Source organism: Pleurodeles waltl, chromosome 3_1, assembly GCF_031143425.1.
Source record: "Pleurodeles waltl isolate 20211129_DDA chromosome 3_1, aPleWal1.hap1.20221129, whole genome shotgun sequence".
Lineage (NCBI taxonomy): Eukaryota > Metazoa > Chordata > Amphibia > Caudata > Salamandridae > Pleurodeles > Pleurodeles waltl.
Window position 1 is genome coordinate 1,841,751,006 of NC_090440.1, and position 12,781 is coordinate 1,841,763,786.

The 12,781-nt window shown below is 38.9% G+C and overlaps 1 protein-coding gene across 1 annotated transcript in view; it reads left to right on the forward strand.

Moving 5' to 3' along the window:
- COL5A2 (collagen type V alpha 2 chain) overlaps positions 1 to 12,449 on the forward strand; it is a 325,125-nt gene extending 312,676 nt beyond the window's left edge. The window contains exons 52-54 of the mRNA XM_069225929.1: positions 2,540 to 2,730; positions 7,226 to 7,450; positions 10,075 to 12,449. Of these exons, the coding sequence (XP_069082030.1) occupies positions 2,540 to 2,730; positions 7,226 to 7,450; positions 10,075 to 10,221 (563 nt within the window). The 3' untranslated portion in view covers positions 10,222 to 12,449. The remainder of the gene's footprint in view (positions 1 to 2,539; positions 2,731 to 7,225; positions 7,451 to 10,074) is intronic.
- The last annotated feature ends 332 nt before the right edge of the window (positions 12,450 to 12,781 follow it).

The following is a 12,781-nucleotide window of genomic DNA, read 5'->3' on the forward strand; positions in this document are numbered from 1 at the left end:
GGTCATTCTTCAAAACTATAGCAATAGTACAAATACTCGAATTTCAATGATTTTGAATCAGCAGTTGCTATGAGCTCAATGTTTCTGGTCTGCCTATTGTCCAAACACCCAAAAGAACAGAACAACACACTCATCACTTGCAGGTGCCTGGTGTATAGACACAGCTGCTGGAGTCCCACAAGTCCAGTAGTCACCATGTTAGCTGTAGGAGGGCATTTGTTGGCCAGGGTGCCATTATACCAACCCACCCTCCAATGACACATAAGCGATGAGGGCCTATACCATTGATCAGAGTCTAGAAGTTTCTAGCAACAGGGAACCCAGATGGATGGTGATACTTGTTACTAGTGCATGAAAGGCAAGAGTAAAACTTTAGGCTATGCATACATTTTGGTAGGGACCAGGAGTTTATATAGAAAGTTCTTCATCATGGCAATCTCCTCTATGTACAGTGGAGGAGGAAATTGATGAAGCCATCTGAAATTCAGGAATGTTACAGTTAGGAACTCACACTGTTTCCCTTGATGTTGATCTGCATTACGTTTTGAGGTCATCCTTCCTTCTTTTTACATAGCTGATTTTGTGCTGGGCTCCTACATTTCATTTGCCTTTAATTAGCTAAAGATATGTTCCTTCCATCAAATAAAACAAAATCCTTCCTACAGCCAATCCAGCCACAGAAAAACCGTTCGCAGGCCCAATCAGTATTTCTGGTCTGACTTGGAGAAATGTAACCCACAATCCAGAGGATGCCACTCCTGAGGTTCTGCTTTCTTAGCCACCCTGATTGGTGGACTGTTGGCTGTTGTATCATCCCCTGATGTACAGGCTGAACCAATTATGGAGTCTGCTACTTTAGAATTCTTGGTTGCCCTCCCAACACGGCATGTTCACTCCATGATTACTGGATGGGAGTAGATTGCTGCTCCCCCTCCATCTCTTCGGACAGGTGTCTGCAATTTGGGGTGTATTATATGATGTGTTTGAACAACCTCACCAGGTAATACACTTACCAATCCCTTTAGGAGCATCCTGACTAGCTGTGGCTCTGAGCAGCAAAGCTAATACAAAGCACAAGTGTAAATCATTTAAACAGCACCAGAGTAATTGAAGAAGAAATCAACAAGACACTAAAGAAATAAGATATCAATTTATAAAGATAGACTGTATTTTTACATATTTCAGACACCACAATGAAAAAGATCCTTAGGAGGGTTTTTGGAGTTATAACATTGTCAAGCTATAGTTAATCAAATCATTTCACTCAACTGTGAACAAACATTTGAAAATTTAATGAATTTGATACTTGGAAATATTTTTATTAAAACATTGGGCTAGTTGTATTGCGGTGACTTAAAGTCACTTTAAGTGACCAACTCCAGAAAGAAGCCAGTCAGGGGGACCTGCAAGATTCTCAGAAATAGATACCTCAGCAGGTGAAGCAATCCTTAGTCAGTTCCAGGCACTTTATTTCCCTTGTAATGGATTCCTATGAAAGTGATCCTGAGGAAAGGGATGCTGAAGATGCTCAAAGATGTTGTGGAAGCGATGCAGATGATGGTGGTCATCCTGCAGCCACTACTCAGTCCATGAAGGAGGTGAGGCAGACCTGGTCACAGGGTTGTCTTTCCTCAAAGGACCTTCTGTGCTGGTAGAAGTCCAGTCACCTCTGGCCCCCTGATCAGGTTAGGAAGTCACAGTGCACTCTCAGAGTAAAACAATCAGCAGCATCAGTCCAAAAACTTGGGATGACTATAAAAAGGAGGCATTTCCTTACAATCACCAAGAGATGTCGCAGTGGAGGGAAAGTCTAAGATAAACACAAATAGGTACTGGTTACTTCCCCAGCACACAAAGCTCCTGGAGGAACTGAGGACAAGAGCTGAAGCCAGCTAAATAAATAACAGCTTGGTTTGCAATAAGCACAGAGTCCCATCAATCCATCCCCACACTGTGAACACACTTGCCCTCATCACACAGCATCAACTGCCTCCATCCAAGACCCAGACTTGATGAGAGGCCAAATGACCCCTGGATGAGAGACTGCACAGGCTGGGTAGGAGGCTGCAGCCAACCACTCACAAGAAGTACAGATAAAAAGGTCCACTGGTAACTGTAGTTTTAAACTGCTTGCATTATCAGTCTCTACAGCCTTTGTAGAGAGGGCTACAGGCACATTTTGTAATCTATAGGTGCTCTTTGCATGTCCCCTAGGACACAGAGCCGTGCTAACAGGTCCATGTAAACAGCGCTTGTCAGTTTACAAGCATAATTGTCATGTTGGCTGAGGTAAAAATTAAAAACTGTACAGCAACTTTAAATAAGATTTTAAAAGTCGTGAAGCACCTACATTGTTCAAGTGATTGTCAACCTTTGTCATGAAGAACCTCTGAGTTGTAGATGTTTGCCTTGTAGAGAATAAACATTATATTTATTGAAAATGTTCAATTCTCTTACGCATTTTCACTCGGATCTTGCCAATTTGCCAGCTTTTTTTCTAATGACATTATTTGTTTTGGTGATGCTGTATTACTTTTAGGAGAATATTGGATTGATCCCAATCAGGGATGTGCTGAAGATGCCATCAAAGTTTACTGCAACATGGAAACAGGAGAGACCTGTATTTCTGCAAATCCATCACATATACCTCGCAAAACATGGTGGGCCAGCAGGCATTCAACTGTATTTAAGCCCATATGGTACGGACTTGATATGAACAGAGGATCCCAAGTAAGTTGATTTATATCATTCACCAACACGTTGACGGCTGTGCACTATGTTGTTATTTGTTTTCATTAGGGTGCAGGTCAGCAGAACCATATAATTTGCATAGAGCTAGGTAGGCACCCTGTTGGCACCAACCTTGTGAGGGAAGTTGTTAGTTTTTAGTAGATCAGGGCACAAATCAATGAGACAGATGTTAAAAAGCAATGTGACCTGCAGGCAACCATTTTGACTCTACCACATATTCTAATATCTAACATCGTCAGAGACACTGTAGCCCAGATTTCTATAAGAAGCACCTGAATCAGAGTAAGTGCCTTGGACGTGAAAGATTGATCACTTTTGTTCCATAAGAACTGGCATGAGCCATTTTGAAATTCATTCTGCATTTGATGTTCCCACAATATAAAGAAACATCAGGTTGTTCCATATAACATAAAATTGGACAATTACTCATAACTCTTCTCTTAATCAAATGTTCAGCTCTTGCCCTTTTTGTCAGGGACAGTACACTGTTTTTCTATACTTTATTATTAGGACGTATTTTAATTATTGTAAAAGATTACTATAATAAATTACTATATCAATTGGAGACGTCAGAAGATAGATAATGACAGCCCAAGCCACTACCACATAGTTCACATTTATGAGCTTGTCCAGTAAATCTAGAGAGGTGGGATACCAATTAATTGAGGGGGTAATGCTACCTTCCTGCATAGTTGGATAGGATAGGATGTGATATACATTGGTTCCTGCATAGCTGGAAGATTTACATAAATACAGGAAATAATTGCTCTGAACATTATGTAAAATTTTCACCTTCTGGACATAGCCAAAAATCATAGTTGCCACATTAACTAAAGTGTTCACCACAAATAAAGGCATACACAAAATCGATGATTGGCCCGAAACCATGAGAAATGATTGAGTAGGAATTTCTCCCTCTATCCTAACATTAAACATCCTAAAGTTACTATGGAGCAAAAAGTTTCAGTTATAATGCATTTGGTGGCAGATTTAGGACATTTTCATTTGAGGAACAAATTACAAATTTTGGCACATCTGAAATATTTCTGCCTTGTCATTAATGTATTCGGCTGTAGAAGGGCACTTAGGGCCAGATGTAGGAAGCCGTTTGCATGGTACAAACTGCGAAAATCGCATTTTGCGCCATGCAAACTGCCTAACGCGATGCTCATTCACAATTTGCGAGTCTGTACCGACTCGCAAATTGTGAATACGACTCGCAAATAGGAAGGGGTGTTCCCTTCCTATTTGCGACTCGCATTGCAATGCTGAATTGCTTTGTGACCGCAAATGTGGTCGCAAAGCAATTCGCAGTTACCACCAGTGTCAAAGATCTGGAAGTATATAAAATGCTCGCTAGAGCCAGCCAGATAGGTCAGTGACCTAAGCGCCCACTGTTAACATCAAATGCGACTTGCATGTTGTGAGTTTTAATCATGTTCAGGTCAACTTACCTTTTCATTATTCCAACTTTGATATACTGAGTACCATTAAACTGGCACCCGTTATTTATAGACCTTTGACACAGAATAATTAATGGCTTTAAGTGCTGCACAAAAAGAGCTGCTGCCATTATTACTTTTTTTAATTTTGCACACTTAAGTGCATAGAATTACGTCTGTTCTTGTGATAGAAATTTGTGAGCTTACCATACCAGTCATCTAATGGTTCACTCTCACACCCAGACACTCAGTCATGTACTTTCGCACTCAACATCTTAAAGTTTCTCTGTAGCCAAACAATCACCTACTGAGCCACCTTTCCAAACCAGTATCATTCTGACACACAAGTTGCTTCTGACAAGAACATATCATGTAATACAAAGGAATACATAGAGCCACGAAGTTCCACAGAGGGGGCAGTGATCGAATGTGGCACATGGTATAGCTTAATATATCAGTGAGAATTCAATGAAACTGAAAACATATTTCAAGGTAGTGTTGTGTGATGCTATGAATGCTGTCATTAATTTTTGGTGTCTATAATGTTAAGAGCAATATTATAAAATAATGTGACTTGAAGTTTAATTTGTGGTATCATAAGCTGGCTATGGAGTGGTGAGTTAAGGCAATGAAACTAGTTTTCTTCGAATTACATGAGATTTTACACCATAAACGTAGCTTCACTTCTACTAAAACGAACGCTTTTGAGACTAGTATTTTTCATTTGCTTTCACAACCACGAAGAATTTTTAAAAATTGGAGAAGGGCAGTGCAGTTTCCTTGCATTGGTGGAGGTAATTTTAGGCTTAGAGAATATATTGTCGTCTGTTGGGACAAAAGGCTTGATTTATCTATGTTCTTTAACTGAAAGTAATAGGAGGTGCGGGGGGATATCCTAACCTTGCAAGTGGTCAAAGTGACCCTCAATGGTGATGAACTGTTTGCAGAAGTAGAGTTGGAACTAGAGATCTCAAGAAGAGCATTTGTACTGATTCTGAGATTTGTAAAGCAGGGAGGGGAGGTGCAGGGATTTAATTCAAGGAGATGATCACATAAATGTCACCAAACAGTTTTCGTTTGTAACGTTTGCATGATTTGCCTGATTGCCAGTATCCTGTTAGTGACAAAGCTGCGTCATTGAAACGCAGTCCATTCATTAAGCAGGACTGCAAACATACAACTTATGAACATGTTCTAGTGAATCTAGTTCCGAAGGTCAGAAGGGGCTGATAAACTGCCTCTGCATTCCTTTACTAATTTATTTGCTATCCATCTAACCCAACTCTCCACCGAAATGAGCAGTTTGTCTTGTTCTTGTTTTGGCTGCACTTATGTTATTACTCTTATGAGCAAGCTTCTGCATGAGATTCTATTTTGCTAACTGCATGATGTACAAACGTTTCCTCCGGCTCTGAAGGCATGTGGTCTCTTACTGTGTGCAGTCCTTTGCCGCTCCTCGGGACTGAACCCCTCTAACTTGGATTCCATAATTAAAATGAACAATACAAATATATTCAGTTTACATTATACTTTCTTCATGGATAGAACCTTAGTGAATTCTTTGAATTTTTCACTTTAGATTAACTATGAATGCATATATATATGACATAATCATGCGCATTACATCTAGAGGAAATATGAGGGTAGGCATGGTAGTTGTTTGCATAACTTGCAAATCGTCAATCCATCTTCTCATGGGATCAGTACTTTACAGACGTCTATGATGCCTTTATTCTAAAGATGCTGAGATGAAAGATGGGCCTACACAAGGAATGAAACAGATCTCTTCTTGCCTGACAAAATGTTTACCTTCTTTCCCTCTTAGCGCCAGTGAAACAAGGCATCCCCACAAGGCTTCATACATCCTGTACGTTTTTCTGCCTATACCTGCAGCCCCTCGGTTTTCTCATTAAACACTTAAGCATGACTTACCTTCAGGTTCATGACACCCAGTTGTACATATGTCTCCCACAGAGAACATTGGGGCATATTTACATGCCGCTAGCACCACCGCAGCATCACTTTTTTGTAACTCTCCGGTGCCGCTATGCACTGCACCATATTGACAAGGTGGCGTTAAGCCACTTCTTGTTGCTTAAAACCACCTTGTAAATACGGCCCCTTCACATACAGCACTTTGCATGAAAGGGGCCTGCAATGGGTGCTGCTGTGCCTGAATTACAAAGAAGAGTGCCAAACAGGCCATCTCGATCACAGTGAAATCATGGGAAATTTAATAAGCTGCAAACACACAAAAGGGAAACCCTGTCTGGATAGAGTCAAACTAAACTTTTTATAGAAAGTAAAGTGATCCACTTGTGCAAGCAATAGTAGTGGGATCACCTTTCAGTAAGGTCCCTGGTGAAGACCAAACTAGGAGAAGATGATATGAATAGAGAATAGGGCCTGATTTAGAGTTTGGCCGAGGGGTTATTGTAAAGAACAGACCACGCAGAATCTGGTACAGGAACGGTTCATTTAATGCAGAGTAGATCCGTACGTACAGAGCAATGTCAGCACAGCAGTCATAAGCAACTGCTGTTACAACATTCTCCCTACAGTATAATTCTCCTACATTCTACCCCTATTATGACCACTTATCTTAACATTCTAACTACCACAGTTATTCCATCAGAAACATGATGGGCGCCCCATCCACCATGTTATAAGTTCTATTGACTATCATGGAATTGTAATATGGCAGACAGGATATCTGTCACAATTCTGATGGAGTAACCCCCACCGCCAAACTCTAAATCAGGCCCTTAGTTTAATTACAAAGGAGTGGGGTGGATTTGCTTTGATTTTGGTACTGAATCCAGCATCAGGATGGTGATGTACTTATTTTGTGGAATAAAATGTATCCTGTAATGTGACACAATATAGATATGGAAACACACTGCAAACAAATTGGCTTGTAAATGGTCATCAGTATGATCAAACGTGTAACCCTTGGGGACTAACTACAAATGTCATGGTTATTTTGTTGCTGCAATGTTTTATTAATCAGGAGAATGACTCTGTCTTTTCAGTTTGTCTATGGCGACACAGCTGTCACACAAATGACATTTTTGCGCCTTCTATCCAAAGAAGCTTCCCAGAATATTACATACCATTGTAAAAACACTGTGGGATACCTGGACGACAAAGCACAAAATCTGAAGAAGGCTGTTATCCTCAAAGGTGCCAATGACCTTGAAATCAAAGCAGAAGGCAACAGCCGTTTCAGATACACTGTCCTTGAAGACACCTGCTCAGTAAGTTGCATTTTCCTAAATATATATATATATGTATATATATATGCATGCATGTTGTACGCATATCATCGCACATAACACATGGCAATAATAATAAAGAAATCATTATTCCCAAGTCAATAATGAGCTCAAGAGTCCAATATAAAATTAATGTTTAGAGTAAACATCAACACTACAACTATTTTCCTAATTATTCACTAGATTTTATTTAGATTCAGCATTCTGTTATTTTTGACTATTGACATATTCTTTCTGAAGAACTTACACTATTTCCTGATCTTTGGTAAATGTAGATTGGAATCTTAGGAGATTTAATGTAAGGCAGACTTTCCATGCAGTTCCTACAATAGACACTTCGCAGTGATGATGATCCATTTCCAATTTAATGTTATGTATGGTCCACCTAAGTAATTTTCCTCTACTTTCAACAGCTATGTAGGAACAGCAACGTAATGGAGGAGTCCCCCAAATATATAAAAAGCCTTCATCCCATCCACTTATACAACTCTCTCTTCAACCCTCTTCTGCTGTCCCATCCAGTTTAAAGAAAATACCTGTCCTCCTGCCTCCCATCCTCCGCCATCCTCTTTGCTCTCTCTTTCTCTTACTACTTAAAGTCATTCTTTCTGCTCTCACATATGTGGAGAGACAGCGCCACACTAACAGTGGTTTTCTGAGAGTCCCTAATCAGCGTGGCATGTTTTCCTAGTCATCATAGGTCTGCAGAGATCCACGCTGAGAGAGAAAGTTAGTGAGTGGCAGTGGCAGAATGCTACTTTTGTTTTCTGTGAAGATCCAGGGGAAGTGGAAGAATGTAGATCAGACTACCAGTTACCCAATCAACCACTTTACTTGGATCTCCACAGACAGACAAATCAGTGTAACAGGGGAAATGAGCTGCTCCCTCATGATATAACAGAAGTGGGAATAACCTTTGTGCCCCACTGTTGTTATGGCCCTGCAGTAAACATATAGAAATATATATGGGTAACAGTGAATATTGGCAATGTTTTTGACCAAGCGGTTCTGAGTGACATCAAATAGACAAAAAGAATGAAGCTGGGGTTGTCTATGATGTCACTCAAAACCCCAAACTGAAAAGCATCTCTGTGTTTCACTTTTTCCACATCTATAATTTTGTTATGTATGATCCCCAAAATCATCTGGCCCTGCTTTCAACTAATCTACAAGGCAGAGAGTAATGGGGAGCACACCATAGTCTCTGCTCCCTATCACGAATGTTAAAAAAAGGCCTGTGATAGAGCCCAGCAATAGCATCCTGGAATTCCTTTATGAGGTAGCAACAGTGAGTAGTGTATTCTGTTACCCACTGTTGTTATTTCCTAGCAGTGAATTACTTGATTTAGAATATATGAGAGCCAACATAAGAAACAGATTTTTAATGTGGTTATTCATGTTAATGTCTCAATATGAACGCCAGATTCAGGGCACAGTGGCATTACTTTCTGGAAAGCAGACGTTCTCTGTAGTGCACAGAGCAGTTTATTTTCCTCTTCCAGGACATGTATGCTTACCTGATTCTCTTCACAGAGCTAATCACTTCACCTTGAGAGATGTCCTATATTTCAAACCTCCGGACAGTGCACCTTAAGATCACACATCCTATCTGTGTCAACATGTATTTCTCTTAGGTACCTCAAACATAACCTTTTAGACATGTGTGATCGGTGGATTTAGAATTACATGGAAATGTTCTTTTTAATTCAATAAATATTCACATTTATCAAAATGCAACCCTAGCCAGGGGAAACAGGGTACACTATTTAGAAATAATGCAAAATCATCTACTACCAAGCAAATTTTTTTATTTTTCAGCTGCACACTTGCATATATGCAATCTTATTTCACATATTTACATTTTAGGCACAATGAGAATTATATTTTAGTTTTGATGTGGTGGTGAAGAGTAGAACATTTACTACACCCAGTAAATACTGATACTTGGAGTGAAGTACTCAGCAGATGTATTAATTACCCCCTATTCCAGTTTTGCAATCTCAGTATGCAGTATATGTCCATTCAGTTTTATCTCACTTAAAGTTTCATGCTTTGCCTTTTACAATGCCTTTTCCTGATAAAGTCAGTATTTAACTTCATAGTCATAATATTGGCCGATTTGATATCTCAAATCCGATTTTTTCAGGCAAGCTACAAGGCTGGGATTGATATCTATGTCTCCAAATTTAGAAATCGTCAGCTTCCACCCAATGGTCACACCTCTGCCTTATACTGGAGTGTTTGCAAAAAGTTGTAAAACACTTATAGGTTGTATGAGTATAAAGCATTAATGTACTATTTACCAATAAAGGATTAATGTAAACCTTTCATGTGTTCTGTACCCTTACTTCCCTTTTTTCTGAAAAGACAAAGGGCTGGATTTCGATATTGACTTATGTGTTACTCCGTCACAACGGTGAAGGAAATCCTGTATGCCGAAATCTAAATCCCATTATTTCCTATGGGATTTAGATTTCGGCGGACGGGATATCTGTTACCTTTGTGATGGAGTAAACCATCCTCCAATATCTAAATCTGGCCCAAAATCCTGGATGACGTTTTTGTAGCATGCCACAAACGTGTAATTTTGTTTCTTTTCTTTTCAGAAACGCAATGGCATTGTGGGAAAGACTGTCTTTGAGTACCGAACCCAGAACGTGGCACGCTTGCCGATCATTGATATTGCACCTGTGGACATTGGCAGCACAGACCAAGAGTTTGGAATTGAAATCGGGCCAGTTTGCTTTTTGTAAAAGACCAACAGGAACACACAAGAACACAGACTGACTGAAGTTAATCCTGAGACTCTTGAAATACTGGCTGACACATCAGCATTGTACATACAGATCTCCTATTAAATTGTCTGGCCTTCCAAATATTTATTTTACTTACAAACTTTACATTTTTCTAAATAACATTTAGTAGAGTACTGTGATTAAAAAAGTCCAACAATTCATTTTTTTTTCTTTTGAGTGAGTGTTACTTATCAGTGATATTGTTGTATTTTTTCCTCACGTTACCCTCAGTGTATTGGAAATTTTAGGCAACATTTAAAAGGACTGGCTTCTAAATGGAGTAAGGATTACGGACGTTTCAGTCTTTTTTGATGTGGTTATGAACTTGTGTCTAGTTTACAAGTGGCAATCATTATATTGTGCGATACACAATATCATTATTTATTGCACCATATTCAGAAAAAATGGCAGATCCAGAACTTTTTCACACTGTAAATGGTGGGATTCTCCTAATTTGGGATTTCAGACTCTAAGGAGGGCAGTGTTATTCTGTGATTGCATCTAACCTTTTTTGCATCATGCCAAAACCCTTTCATAGTAGTTTAGGGATGTAGTACTATATTGACTTCCTGTCTCATTGTTTACAGTTGAGTATAAAGTAGTTGGTCCAGACGAAAGTAACTGCAGCATAGTGTGTTAATATTTCAGGGCCAATGACATTAATTAGACCTTCAATTTTTCCTAGCTAACAGGACACAATTCCTTCTTTTATTGATTGTTGTGCACGATCAGATTGCTTGCTATATTTTCAATTTATTTTTGTCATCTTCCTGTTAGATTGAGTAGGATAGTCCTGGCCAACTAGCTTTGGATTTCATTTTTCAAACCAAATAATAACGCTATTTCAATGTTGTGAAATCCAGTGTTGCTGAGTATATGAGGTTACTTCAGATGCTCTGAGATTGTGCAAAAATCTTCTTCTCTACAAATAATCATCTTAACAGTATTGAACAAATTAACTTCCTAGGTGGGAACTATACCTAAATCCCTTGTGCCGGCATGTACAGAGGACCATGAAATCTGGAAGCTTAATGATGTTTCCGGGCAACTTAAATCATAAAATATTACTAAACTACCATTTAGAACACGAGTAAATTAATGCTTTCAAACGTCTCTCAGTCAAAGTTGACATAATCCATATTGCTTCTGACCAAGAAATGCTCAACATTCCCTCTAAGGTTTACAAGAGACAAGTTGTGCATACACTTATAGAATGGCTATGATGTTGTTCACTTGAAAGATTGAATATGAAAACAAAATATATTTAAATTCTTTCACTATGAGTCAAGATGTAGGGACCTTGCCACTACCGCTTATTGTCACAACCCACAACCTATTTACAACAATAACATTGTTAATCAGACTTTGATTAATCATTTCCACAGTTTTGTAATATTTGACAAACATATGATGATGAGCAGTGTATAATCTGCATACATTTCAGCTCTCCATCTCTCAGCAACATTTCAATTAGTCATCCATGCTGAAATGCGTCAACATGGAATCTCTCTGATGCCTTCAGAATTGTGTTCCTTGGTATTCAGGTTTGCCAGACAAGTGTTAATAGGTCCATTGTATACTTAGTGTTGAGAGAACAACGTTTAATTCCGAAACAGTTTTATGTACAGAGCATTGCCATTGTGAACGTTCCAGTCTTTCTTGAATGTTCAGGTACAAAAGGGTCCTGCATTTCTTAGCATAAGCTACCTCATCTCTTGTAGTTGGGATGCATGTATTGTATTTTTGTATTGCTCTAGAAAGAAAAGGTGCTGTTGTAATTCCAAAAATTGAGAGAGAGAGGCTAGGAATGTATATCATGGTGCTAAAATGCCTTTTGTGAAATGCCTGAACAAAACACACGTTATAATTTTATGTACTACCCACACCATTATAAATGTCTAAACTTGCATTTCTTCTTGTACTGTAAAGGGAAGTGTAGTTAGTGTATTAGCTTTGTTGGCTGTATACTTAAACCATTCTTAACATCTGCAAGTTTTATCATGAAAATAATGTGGGCTCAAATTCACATCACAGATGTTCAGTCTCTTTATTGCATTTGTTGCTCAATTTTTCTTTCTTTTCGGATTCTAAAATAAACAGCTGGGCCATCCCAAAAGGAAAGCGATGAGCATAGCTTTATTCATGTATTATTGCAAAAGCGTTAATTAAATACAAGCTTCTTGTTATGCCTCATTGTAGAATTACTTAGAGCATAACCAGTAACATTCCAAAAACAAATCGATGTAGTGCTTTGTATTGTTTCACATTTTTCCTTTATTCTAAGTAATGTTTGATTGCAATTTTCACGATGCAATATGGAATGGATTTGTGCGAATCAACAATCAGCTTTCAAATTTGTGATGAGCAGTTCATACATCACAGAAGTGTAGATGCACTTTCTGGATATGTTTCCCGAATAGCAAACTGTACCTGCATGTACTTGCCAGTGCTGTATGCACTATGATGTATCACATGAACTACTAATACCTTATTTTTAATGCCCCCCCTTGAGCCACAT